General features: G+C 41.7%; 1 protein-coding gene across 1 annotated transcript; it reads left to right on the forward strand.

The window, feature by feature from the left end:
* The first annotated feature begins 1,015 nt into the window (after window positions 1-1,015).
* On the forward strand, window positions 1,016-13,754 carry nme3 (NME/NM23 nucleoside diphosphate kinase 3). Its single transcript, XM_078559066.1, has 5 exons — window positions 1,016-1,121; window positions 4,478-4,608; window positions 7,645-7,746; window positions 8,502-8,614; window positions 11,129-13,754. The coding sequence occupies exons 1-5, from the start codon at window positions 1,076-1,078 to the stop codon at window positions 11,244-11,246; spliced, it is 510 nt and encodes a 169-aa protein (XP_078415192.1). The 5' UTR covers window positions 1,016-1,075; the 3' UTR covers window positions 11,247-13,754.
* Window positions 13,755-13,897: the final 143 nt, after the last annotated feature.

A 13,897-nucleotide genomic window follows, 5' to 3' on the forward strand; every position in this document is an offset into this window, starting at 1 on the left:
AGAGTTAAAGTGTTGGGTAGTATGGCCTCTCACCAGGATTAATTCGGGTTTCTGTGTCTTTGCTTTCCAACAACTTTTGCTCAGAATGCGTGTCTGTGGATGACGGATGATGGCAGGTTTGGGATTGGTCTGTCCCAGACCTGGTCAGTCCATTGACGTTCCAGGTCCAACAGCTGAGGAATGGTCACTGGGACAACACTCTAGAGGGTTCTGGTCGGACCATTAGAATTGCAGTCCATTGACGCACCTGGAGAACCCGATTTGGAACAGGGTATAAAGAGAGGCAGAAGTCATGTCCTGAGGTCTTGTGGTGTTGAAAATTCACTAAAACTCAACAGTTGCTTGGTGGTACAGAACTTGGGTATTGCTGAAAAAATAGACATGCTGTTGAAGCTTTCCATCTTACACTTATCAGGACAGACGCAAAAATACCAAATTTCAAAGAGAGCAACAATTTATGCTGCATAAGAAAAGGCTGTTGATGGGTTGACAAGTCGACTCTTACTAGTCAACTAAACTCTAGGACTCAAAAGGCATTGCAATAGGAAAATAGGTGAAAGGGCTAAATAGTAGGTTCCAGAAGCTCTGGGCGTTTTGACGTGACAATTTTAGAAACTACCCAGCATAAATCACGGAAGATAAGCGAGACTTTCAGGGCAAACATGAAGAAATCAAATCAAATCAAATCAAACTGTGGAACAAGTTACGAGAATATTGCCCACTCCTTCAGACCAGCAACCGTCGTCTCCCCTCACCTGCTCCAACACCGGGATTCCCGCCGAGCGATGGTTCAGGGGAAAAAGGTCACCGTGCTCCTCCCAGCCGCCAGGGGCCGCTCTGTCAAGGAATCTGCGTGTCTCCGCCTTCCCCCCGGCCCCGCCCCTCCGCCCCTCGCCCCGCCCCTCAACCTCTGCACGTGACGACGTGCGCCCTCTCGGTGGCATTGCCGCGCACCTTATTGTACGTGGCACCGACGCGCGCGCTCCCGTTCCCGCTCCCCCTCCCCTTTCCTTTCCCTGATCGGGTTCCTTGGGACGTTCCTGCTCTGGTGGAAAGGCGCAAAGGGACCAGCGGCATGATTTGCGTGGCGTTGACCGTCTTTGCCTACTTGTTCCAGACCGGTGAGAGAGAGAGAGAGGGGGAATAACCGGGGCCGGTCCAGGCTGGGAATGGGAAGGAGCCCGGGGTCGGGACACAGCTTGGGGCTGGGAGGAGCCCTCATCCAGCAGGAGCTTGGACACAGCTAGCCAACTCCATGAGGGTGCAGTTCCTGAGTATACATTGTATCTGTGCTGTGTACAGTACATTAATATTCTGCACTGCGTGTATCATGAATGAGCATTAATTCATCTACAAGAACAAGGACATAGCCTTTAACATTAGAGCTGGGCCATGCCAGGGTAAGGTCAGGAAGCACTTCTTGACACAAAGGAATGATGGATTGAATTAGCTCATTGGAGACGGGATGACCCAAGTTCAGGAAACTGGGATGTAGAAGCGGCTTGGGTTGAGATGAGAAATGATCAAGGCAAGAAGTCACTTGTGGGAGTGGTATACAGCCCCCCTCATTGTCACTACATGTTAGGACAGAGTGTAAAGGTAGAGTTAATGGGAGCTTGTCAGAAAGGTACAGCGATAAGCATGGGGGATTTTAACCTACAAATAGACTGGAAAAATCAGATGGGCATAGGTAGCCCAGATGAGCTCATAGAATGTTTTTGGATAGTTTCTTAGAACACCATGTTCTGGAGCCAACGGGAGAGCAGGCTATGCTGGACCTGGTATTGTGCAACAAGATAGGATTGATTGATAACCTCATAGCGAATATAACCCCTGGGTATCAGTGATCATAATATGACTGAATCTTACATTCAGTTTGAGAGAAGAGTGGGTCCAAGACCAATATTTTAAACTTAAGGGTAATTATGTGGGAATGAAAGCAGAGCTAGCTAAAGTGAACTGGGAAATGAGGTTAAAGGATAGGTCAATGGAGATGCAATGACAGACATTTAAAGGGATATTTCAGAATACACAGAATAGATACATTCCAACGAGAGAGAAAAATTCAAAGGGGAGGACCCACCATCTGTGGTTAACTAAAAAGTTAAAGATAGCATCAAACGTAAAGAAAAAGCATATAATTGCACAAAGACGGTGACAGGTCTGAAGACTGGACAGAATATAAAGAACAGCAAGGAGTCACAAAAAGATTCATGAGGAAGGAAAAATTAGAGTTTGAGAGAAAGCTAGCTAGAAATATAAAGACAGATAGTAAGAGTTTCTATAGATACATAAATGAGAAAAGAGTTAATAGAATGAGCATTAGTTCTATAGAAAGTGAGTCTGAGGAATTCATAATTTAAAAATAAGGAGATGGCAGGTGAATCAAACAGGTATTTTGCATCAGTGTTCGCTACAGAGGATAGAAGTAACATCCCAGAAATAGCTGTAAATCAGGAACTGGAAAGGAGGGAGGAACTCAAGAAAATTACAATCACCAGGGAAGTAAGTGGTACTTAAACTGTTGGCGCTGCGGCTGACAAATCCTGATGAACTTCATCCTAGGGTCTTAAAAGAAGTGGCTAATGCGATAGTTGATGCATTGGTTTTAATTCTCCAAAATTCCCTAGATTTGGGGAAGGTGCCATTAGATTGGAAAAAATGTAACTCCTTCATTCAAAAAGGGAGAGAAACAAAGCAGGAAACTACAGGCCGGTTAGCTTAACATTTGATAAGGTGCCACATGAAAGGTTATTGCGGAAAATAAAAGCTCATGGTGTAGAGGGTAACATGTTGGCATGGATAGAAGATTGGCTAGCTAACATGAAACAGAGGGTAACTATAAATGGGTCTTTTTCTGGTTGGTAGGATGTGACAAGTGGTGTGCCACAGGGATCAGTACTGAGGCCTCAACTTTTTACAATGTACATAAATGACTTAGATGAAGGGATTGAAGGTATAATTGCTAAATTTGCTGATGATACAAAGGTAGGTAGGAAAGTAAGTTGTGAAGAAGACATAAGGAGGCTACAAAGTGACATAGGTTAAGTGAGTGGGCAAAGATCTGGCAAATGGAGCATAATGTGAAAAAATGTGAAATTGTCCATTTTGGTAGGAAGAATAAAAAAGCTTATTATCTAAATGGTGAGAAATTGCAGAGCTTTGAGGTACAGAGGAATCTGGGTGTCGGAGTGCATGAATCACAAAAGGCTAGTATGCAGGTACAGCAAGTAATTAGGAAAGCTACCAATGTTATATTTTGTTGCAAGGGGAATTGAATACAAAAGTAGGAAGGTTGTACTGGACACTGGTGAGACTACTGGAATACTGTACAGTAATTGGTCTCTCTATTCAAGGAAGGATGTAAATGCAATTGAAGCAGTTCAGAGAGGGTTTACTAAACTAATAGCTGGAATGGGCAGGTTATCTTCTGATGAAAGCTTGGATAGGCTAGGCTTGTATCTGCTGGAGTTTAAAACAGTAAGAGGCGACTTGATTGAAACATATAAGATCCTGAGGGGTCTTGACGGGGTTGATGTGGAGAGGATGCATAGGGGTCACTCTTTAAAAATATGGGGTTGCCCATTTAAGACAGAGATGAGAAGAAATTTTTTCTGAGGGTAGTGAGTCTTTGGAACTCCTTCCCCTGAAAGGTAGTGGAAGCAGAGTCTTTGAATGTTTTCAAAGCAGGGGTAGATAGATTCTTGATAAGAAAGGTCTACCCACTCTCCCACTCCACCTACAATCTACACAACCCCTATCCACTCCTCCACCCCACCTAAAACTACTAAGGCTAGGTTAATTGAAAATGTCAAAACTGAGATGGATAGATTATGAGTATCAAGGGGTTAGGGATTCAAGGCAGGTAAATGGAGTTGAGCTATGACCTAATTGAATGGCAGAACAGGCTTGAGGGGTTGAATGGCCTCCTCATGTCTGTGTTCTTACTGCCCATACTGTATTCAGATTGCTGCATGTAGAACAGACCAAAATGAAAACTTAATTGTTCGCAACTAAATATTTATAAGTGGACAAGATTGTATTAACAATGGCTCAGTCTTAAGTCAAATGGTTGTGGGTTCAAGCCTCACCAGTGACTTGAACACAGAATTTAGGCTGACATATCAGTGCTGTACTGAGGGAATGCTGCACTGTCAGAGGTGCCATCTTTCAGATGCCCCATTTGCCATCTCAGCTGGACATAAAAGATACAATGGCACTATTTCAAAGAAGAACAGGGGAGTTCTCACTGATGCCTGCCTAATATTTATCCTCAACTATCATCACTAAAACAGAATTATCTAGCCCCATTATCACGTTGGCATTTGTGGGACCTTACTGTGTGCAAATTGACTGCAGGCGTTTACCACACGCTTCACTGGCTGTAAAACACTGGAGCATCCTGTGGTTTGTGGAAAGTGTGTTATGAATGCAAGTCTTTCTTTTCAAATGTCTGCATTTTCTGTTTACTTCTTAGTAATCACTGGAAGACACGAGCGAACCTTCTTAGCTATCAAACCAGATGGAGTTCAGCGTCGTCTGGTTGGAGAAATCATACGGAGATTTGAGCAGAAGGGATTTAAACTGGTTGGAATGAAAATAGTACAGGTACAGTACCGAGAGTGTGTTTCTAGATATGGTGAAGTACAGGTGTAATTCAGTACATGTAGATATCATTTGTGCATGGATATAGGTCCTGAGAATAAGAGGGTCATTGGAAGTGGACAAAGTTTTGCTTCAAAACATGCTGATTTTCAGATTTGTTGAGCTGGATGAAACATATAATTTGGTAACACTGCAAATGTGGTAAAGTGGGACCTAATTTCAAACAGATATTCAATACATTTGCCTTCTAAGAATGTAAGGATAGGAGCAGGAGTAGGCCATTTGCTCTCCAAGCCTACTCCACTATTCAGTAAGATCTTGGCTGATCTTTACCACAACTCTACTTTCCCAAACCATCCCCATATCCCACCAAGCACCCAAAAAAATACTCAACAACTGAACATCCACAACTTTCTGGTGTAGAGGATTCCAAAGGTTCACAACTCTGAGTGAAAAATATTCTCCTCGTCTCAGTCCTAAATGGCCCAACCCCTCATTCTAAGACAGTGAGCCCATGTTTTAGATTCTCTGGCCAGGGAAAACATTTTCTCAGTATCTACTTTTTACCTATAGAGGCAGGATATAAACTGAAGAACATTTCCATCCATGGTTTGAAAAACTGGTTTACCCATCTTCTGTGGGAAGACAGCGCTAATGGGGCAAAGGATTTTTATTTCATTATATCTTATATGACCAACTGTACATAGCACAGCACTGCGCTGATCTTCATAGAGGCATTTCCCAGCTTTAAATGCTTCCGTGAATTCATATGATAAGTTGTGTTGCAAACCAAAATGTCATGTTCCTGATGTACCATTACTTAAATGTTGTACCATTATTTAAAAAGGGTGCAAGGGATAGTCCAGAAAATGATAGACTGGTCAGTCTGATTTCAGTGGTGAGCAAATATTGGAATCAATTCTGAGAGACATAATAAACTGTCACTTAGAAAGGCATGGGCTGATCAGGGACAGTCAGCATGGTTTTGTTAGGGGAAGATCGTGTCTTACTATCTTAATAGATTTTTTTGAGGAAGTAACAAGGAGGATTGATGAGGATAGTGCAGTGGGTGTTGTCTACATGGATTTCAGTAAGGCATTTGACAAGGTCCCACATGGCAGACCGGTCAGAAAAGTGAGATCCCATGGGATACAGGGGATGGTGGCAAGTTGGATCCAAAATTGGCTCAGCGACAGGAAACAAGGGTAATGGTCGATGGATGTTTTTGTGAATGGAAAATGGTTTCCAGTGGTGTTCCACAGGGCTCAGTGTTGGGGCCCTTGCGGTTTGTTGTATATATTAATGATTTGGACATAAACATGGGAGGTATGATTGGGAAATTTGCAGGCGACACAAGAATTGGCCGTGTAGTTGATAGTGAAGAGTATAGCTGTTGTCTCCAGAATGATATCAATGGTTTGGTTGAGTGGTCAGAAAAGTGACAAATGGAATTCAATCTGGAAAAGTGTGAGGTAATGCATTTGGGGAGGGCAAACAAAGCAAGGGAATACTCAATAAATGGCAAGTTATTGAGGGGTGGATGAGGCAGTGAGAGACCTTGGAGTGCATGTCCACAAGTCCCTGAAGGTGGCAGGACAGGTGGATAAGGTGGTAAAGAAAGCATATGGAATGCTTTTCTTTATTGGATGAGGTATTGAATACAAAAGCAGGGATGTAACGATGGAACTGTATAAAACGCTGGTTGGGCTACAGCTGGAATTTGTGTACAGTTCTGGTCACCACATTACAGGAAGGATATAGTTGCTCTGGAGAGAGTAAAGAAGATTTACAAGAATGCTGCCAGAGCTTGAAAATTTCAGCTGTGAGGAGAGATTGGATAGGCTAGGGTTGTTTTCCTTAGAACAGAGGAGGATGAGGGGTGACTTAATTGAGGTGTACAAAATTGAGGGGCCTAGATAGGGTAGACGGTAAAGACTTATTTCCCCTAGCTGAGGGGTCAATTACCAGGGGGCATAGATTTAAGGGGATTGGTAGAAGATTAGAGGGGACATGAGGAAAAACTTTTTCATCCAGAGGGTGGTGGGTGTCTAGAATTCACTGCCTAAATTGGTGGTTGAGGCTGAAACGATCAACTCATTTTAAAGGTACTTGGATCTACATCTGAAGCACTGTAGCCTGCAAGGCTATGGACCAGGTGCTGGAACCTGGGATTAAAATGACCGGCTAGTTTCTTTATCATCTTTTCCTGGCCAGCAGACACGATGGGCTGAATGGCTTCTTTCTGCGCCGTAACTTTTCTATGATTCTAAGTGCGGGTGACGGGTGAGAGACAGAATAATTGGGGCTGGACCAGGCTGGGAATGGGAAAAGTTTGGGGCTAGGAGGAGCCCTCACCCAGCAGGGGCTTGGGTACAGCTAGCCAACTTGATGAGAGTGCAGTGCCTGGTTATACACTCGGTGATCGTGTATCTGTACTATGTGCAGTACATTAATGTTCTCATGTGTCATGTCCAAATATGTTTGACATGTGGTGCTGAATAGCGGCTCTTGCGAAGACTTGGAGAGGAATCCGGTATGTTGTGCATTAATTGAATAAACTTAATATTTTGATGTACTGATAATCTAACAACGCTGTTGCTCGCTTTGCTGCACTTTTCAAGAACATATAGGTACAGTGTCTCAAACCGGCAATCTTGAAACTGGGGCCATGCCAGATTTCAGATCTTGCTGGATTTCAGGTCAGATGGTTTGGTGGGGTCAAGGGTCACTCAGTGTGGGAATAGACTTTGTCGCACGAGCGACAAAGGGGATAACTAGTCAGGCGCCTTACCGCGCCAATGCAGCACCTAGCCGAATTGTCCAGGTAAGTTTTTATTTATTTTACTCAATTAAAATTGATGCATGGCATATTCTAAAAATGTCTGGTTTTCAGACAATGCTGGTTTTTGAACAGCTGGATCTGATACACTATACTGCACTATATACATCCAGATATTTTGAGGTAACTATAATATACTCCAATGTTTGATGGGATAAGTCTAATGAATTAAGTAATGGCATACTGTCTTTTTTATGTAGGCTTCAGAAAACTTGCTAAAAGATCACTACATTGAACTCCAGGACCGTCCTTTCTATAATGGATTGGTGAAATACATGAGCTCTGGCCCTTTGGTCGCTATGGTATGTTAAAGCAGTCAGAACTATACAGTATTGTTCGGAACTAGAGATAGTTTAAGTTATATTTGTATTTGTGGGTGTTAGGGATGAGTTTTAGCTTTAAGTTTAATTTGTATTTCTGTATTTGTGTGTTAAGAAAGGAGGGAACTTGAATTTTCGTTTCACTTTAAAAGATGTCTGCATTTTAATGAGGTTTATGACTCTTGAAGGGAAGTTAAATCAAACACAAGGTAGAAAAAACTGTGCTGCTGCCTAGCAACAGGGGTCCAGACAGAGGGACCCACAGAGACAGAGAAAACCAGAAAAGTAATTTTAGTTCAGTTGGAAGCCAGGAGAGGCTGGACACAGCAGAGGGAACTGCAGAGAGAGCAGATTTCCCATAAGAAGAGAAGGTCCCAGAAACAAAGGTGCAGGTTTATAATTAGAGAAATAAGTCGTAATTTCATCTACCTCATTCTAGGTTATCTTTATTGTAAATACATGTTTTCAGGATATAATGCTTTGTGCAAAGTTTATAGTCAGCTACAAAGCTGGCATCTATTTGTCAGAATCCAATTTTCAAACAATGTGTGCCACAAAATGTTTATAGTTTATCAAAAAGGCATTGTTTCCATCATCATAATGCAGTACTCTGATGAATCACTGCTGTAACGGAATACTTTTTGGCACAGCAACTTTAACATGTTGACCCTCTCTTCTATTTTGCAAGATAATACCGCAAGGCTCTGTTACTGACTGTTATTTCCTCGCCATTTCAGGTATGGCAAGGATTGGACGTTGTTAAAATCACTCGGGCCATGCTGGGAGAGACCAATCCTGCAGATTCTGCTCCAGGCACCATCAGAGGGGACTTCTGTGTTGAAGTGGGCCGGTGGGTATTTTCTTGGTTTTAAAAACGCTAGCAGAAAGTGAGGCTAATTCTGTGCTGAATGGAATGCTCATGGCAGACCTCGATGAATTTGATTTTAAAATCTTTTAAAATAGCTAAGCAATTCATTTATAAGCGTAAAACATTTTATGTGTAAGCTGAAATAGGTTTCCTCCACTATTTAAGAAAGGTGAGAGAGGGAAACTAGAGAATTATTGATCAGCTGTTTAAACATCTGTGTGGGGGAAATTATTAGAGTCCATAATAAAGATAGCATGACTGAACACCTTTAAAATGTTCCACTGCTCAGCAAGAACCAACATGAATTTGTAAATGGTAGATCATGTCTGATGAACATGATTGAATGTTTCGAAGAGGTGACTAAAGTAATGGATGGAGGAATGTCTATGGATGTTATTTATATGGACTTCCAGAAGGCATTCAATAAAGTCCCACTTTAAATAGTGTTAGCTAAGGTTGAACTTCATTGCAGTGAATGCAAGGTGTTGACCTGGTTAGAAAATTAGCTGAGTGGCAAGAGACAGAGTATGGATAATGGGCATGTACTCTAACTGGCAGCATGTGACTAATGGTATCCGCAAAGATATGTGTTGGGGCCTCAACTATGCACCGTATTTATTAATGATTTAGATGATGGTATACAAAGGATATACAGCATAGAAACAGGCCATTTGGCTCAATCAGTATTTTTGCTCTACTTGAGCATCCAGCCAACTTTTCTAAATCTCCCTTCTCCTTCAAATGCTTGTGTGGTTTCCCCTTAAATGCATCGATACTTTTTACTTCAACCACTCCCTGGGGTAGTGAGTTCCACATTCTCACCACTCTGGTTAAAGTTTCTTCTGGATTTCTTGGTGACTATCTTGTATGGATGGCCTCTAGCAATGCTCTTCCCCACAAAAGGAAAGATTCTCTCTATATCAAAACCTTTCATAATTTTAAAGACCTCTATTAGGTCACTCCTCAACTGCCTTTTTTCAAGAGAAAAGAGATCCAGTCTGTTCATCCTTTCCTGATATGTATACCCTCATATTTCTGGATGAATAGAAAGCTATCAAGTATGCCAATGACACACTGAGATATGTGGCATTGTAAGCAATGTAGCTGGAAGCAAAGACTTGGTAAATGGATTTTAATGTAGGGCAAATGTAAGGTTATCTATGGATCTAAATAGGATAGAACAGGGAACTTTCTAAAGGCTGAAGCTAGTGTAGTGGAGGTCCAATGAGACTTTGGTCAGGGTGGGGGTCCAGGTACACATAATTAAAATATAACAAACAGGTATAGAAAATAACAAAGGCAAATGGCATTCTGACCTTTATATCTAGAGGCCTAGAATACAAGGGAGTAGAAGTTGTGATTCAGTTATTCAAAGACCTAGTTAGATCACACCTAGATTACTGTGAGCAATTCCTGGGCACCATACATTGGGAAGAATCTGTTAGCCTTCGAGGGAGTACATGGTCAGTTTACCAGCATGTTTAAATTACACAAACTAGGATTGTATTCACTGGAATTTAGATTAAGGGGTGATTTGTCAAAGTTTAAGATAAGGGAAACAGGCAGGATAGATAGATCGAAAATATTTCTGCTGGTAGGGGAGTCTGGGACTAAGGGGCATTGTCTAAAAATTAGAGCCAGACCTTGTCAGGAGTAAAATTAGGAAACACTTCTACACACAAATGGAAATTGATGCTAGATCAATTAATAATTATAAATCTGAGATTGATTGATAGATTTTTGTTAACCAAAGGTATTAAAGGGCATAGGGCAAAAGTAAGCATTTGAAGTTAGGCTGCAGACTAGCCATGATCCCATTGAATGGCAGAACAGCTTCGGGGGCCTAAACAGCCTGCTCCTGTTCCTAATGCTTCTATATAGGAGCTGCTTCTGCAGCAAATTATAACAGGTTTTCTGATCCTTGCAAGTACATCCTTCCCATTGGCAGGTACTGTGAAGATATTCCAATATTTGTTGGGTGCTCCACTGAATTAATAAATGAACTTTCTCTTTTGAGTAAGTGATTTGGTAGGTACCCCATAATAACACTCTCTTTTTGAGCCCCAGCAGGGTATACCACCATAGGGAGATGTTCCTTTGAGAATAGTGGCTAACATTGTTCTCAAGTAGTGCCTGGTTTCTTTGAATTATGATCAGTCCTGCAATAGGAACCCATTTCTGAATGATCAAGAAGGATATACAACTGACGTTACTAACTCAAACAAGTGTCCATCCGTGCAGCATTCTACCAGTAGCAAACTTGCAAACACGTGGCCAAGTTAGAGATGTTAACAAGTGTGGGGTCCAACTGTTCGTTAATTTTAACTAGAAATGGAAGTTTGAAATGATGATGGACGATCTGGAAATAAAAGGAATATAATTTTCTTCTACACTTACTATCAGTACATCTGTAATCCTCAGAATTGAATGCAGTGATACAGCTTGAATCTCTAAAGCATTTAACTCAGTTTGCTTTTTTTGCTGTGTGTGGTGCAGGAATGTAATCCATGGCAGTGATTCGGTAAAGAGTGCCTTACGTGAAATCTCTCTCTGGTTCCACCCGGAGGAGCTAATCTGCTGGAACGACAGTGCTGATGACTGGATTTATGAGTAAACCAGTCTTTTTACTGACTTCACTCAGGAACAACCCATCAATACTGAAGCACCATTGTTACAATGTCCACGCTGTGACCAATGGATCTCTGGACCATTGAATTTTCCTTTCTTTATGCAAATTCTTTGAAAACTATATTGGCTCCACGCAGTGTAGTGGGGAGTGGGGTGAGAGAGAGAGAGAGAGAGCGCGCAACTGTATCGAGCACAAAAATCCAATTGAAATTTACCTAGGAAAGATGTGTTTCAGGTGGATTCTAGATCCGAAACATTAGCCTATGTTTCCTCTTCACGTATGCTGATTGCCCTGCTGAGTGTTTACACCATTTTCTGTTTTTACTGCGTCTCTAATTCCAGGTTTTCTTTTTGCCTGAAATTTACTTCAACTTGTTGCAAGAGTGACATGGACACAGTAATACTGGGGTGGTAGTTTTGTGAGAACCATCCAACTTAACCAGACTCAAATGGATATTTAAAAACACTAAAATTCTTGATTGAGAGGTTAGGCTATAACTGGCCGTATGCCACCAGCTATTTCACAGTGCAGGGTGGGGAAATAACCTACAAGTGAACCGCCATCTGACCTAACTTTTGGTCTGGTTATCAAACTTGTTTCAAGTCAGACTGTTTAAAGTACTATTTAATCACTTTATCAATGTCCAAAAGTGTAGGGTTCTTCACTCCTTTATGTTTAGGGTTCTGTACGGAGCAGGCTGTGTGCAGGAGAGTAAGTTGATAAGCTTCTCATAAACAAATCCGTTCTTGTAGAGTCAATGAATGTACAAGAGTGAATTAAATTCTGGTAATGGTCAGGGTGATTCTTACTGTGAAATTAATGGTGCTTTAGATTTTTTTAATGCAGTCCAAACCCAGTGTGATTTCAGGGTGCTTGGATTGGGTGGAATGGTCAGTATTTTTGTGGCTGGGGTTGAAAATTCCATTGATAGAAGTTCCACGGTAGAAAAAAAGTTAAACTAGCTAAATTCGAAAATCTAATGCCACCACAATTAAATGACTCTCATTGTATTGTACTGTGGTAGTAACCAAGTTTTGCCACTAGTGGTCATTCGAGTTGAGCACCAGTCTGGCAGCCTCAAATTTATCAAAATTGAGTCCAATAACAGACTCTGAAGCAGCCTTGGATGTGTCGCATTCTGTTCTGACCAAACCGTTTTTCTCTTTATTGCATTTTTTTTTAAACTTGTTTTCTTCCTATATGCACCACCCTTTCCCTAGAGACTCTCACATACTCCGGACAAGTGGACAGGGAGAAAACCTACTGATGAAAAAAAAGTACTTGCATTTTTATAGCGCTTTTCACAATCACTGGACATCTCAAAGCACTTCACAGTAAACAAAGTCTAATAACTTTCAGGAAATGTGGCAAACTCCCTTAAACAGCAAAGTGATAATGACCAGATAATGTTTTTTTGTGACGTTGGCTGAGGGATAAATATTGGGCAGGACACAGTGGGTAACTCCTCCACTCAAACCAAGGACCCCCATCTACCTGCTTAACGTCTCCTTCAAAAGATGGCACTGCTGGCAGTACAATGCTTCCTCTGTACTGCATTGGAGCATCAGCCTTGATTTTTGTGCTCAAACCCTGGAATGGGACTTGATCCCAGAACCTTGTGATTCAGATGCGTGCACTACCAACTGACACTCTGAAGGGTCCTTATCTGTAGGGAGTGCCCTATCCCTGATGCTTCCAATGACGAGAGCCACATTTTGCTGTGTCAAGAATCACAGGTGTGAACCCTTTCCAGATTATATAACACACTATGCACTATCCAAAGGCATAAACCTTCTGAGCACCTCAGGTTCTTAATTAGTATGTTCATTAAAACAATTCTCAGCCCTCTACTGCTTTGCATAAATTTGCTTTTGCTGCTTAAAGATTTTAAAAGTTGGAAGTGCTGCTTTTGAAATCACATCTCATCATTGTTAAACAAAAGCACTTTTTAAATCCATGTCTGCTGTCTGTAATGTGAAATTGGAATGCTGCATACTTTTGAATGATAGTCTTATAATGGCCGCTGAGGATACTTGAATGCCTTTTTCTCTGGGTGCTCAGCCTCAGGATAAGGGGCTGCTCATTTTGGGACCGAGGAGAAATTACTACGTTCAAGGGGTGGCAAATCTTTGGAATTCTCTACTCCAGAGGTTTGTAGATGCTGCATCGCTGAATATCTTTAAGGCTGGGATAGACAGATTTTTGGTGTCTCAAAGGGACATGGGGAACAGGTGGGAAAGTGGAGTTGAAGCCCAAGCTCAGCCACGATCATATTGAACGGCGGAGCAGGCTTGACAGGCCATTTGGTCTATTCCTGCTCCTTTTTTCTTCTGTTCTGCTATTCAGTATGTTTAAAGTTTGCTGCTCAGGTTGAAAATTCCATCTGTCTGTATAAATTTCCTTCACTATTGGGGAAGCTCATTTGTATGACCCCAGTGGGCTGTTAATAAAATGTCAGAAGATAACTTAAATAAAATGGTATTTGCCAAAACATTCAGCATCCTGTGTTCGTAATGTACAGCACATGGTCATCACATTGAGTTGGTGGGTAAGCATCAGTACTGCCAGGACCTCATGCCACAGAACTATGTACATATGCGTTGGTAACAATTTCTTTTGCATAGAGACAACTTCAA

This window comes from Cetorhinus maximus, chromosome 15 (genome assembly GCF_964194155.1).
Source record: "Cetorhinus maximus chromosome 15, sCetMax3.hap1.1, whole genome shotgun sequence".
Classification (NCBI taxonomy): Eukaryota; Metazoa; Chordata; class Chondrichthyes; order Lamniformes; family Cetorhinidae; genus Cetorhinus; species Cetorhinus maximus.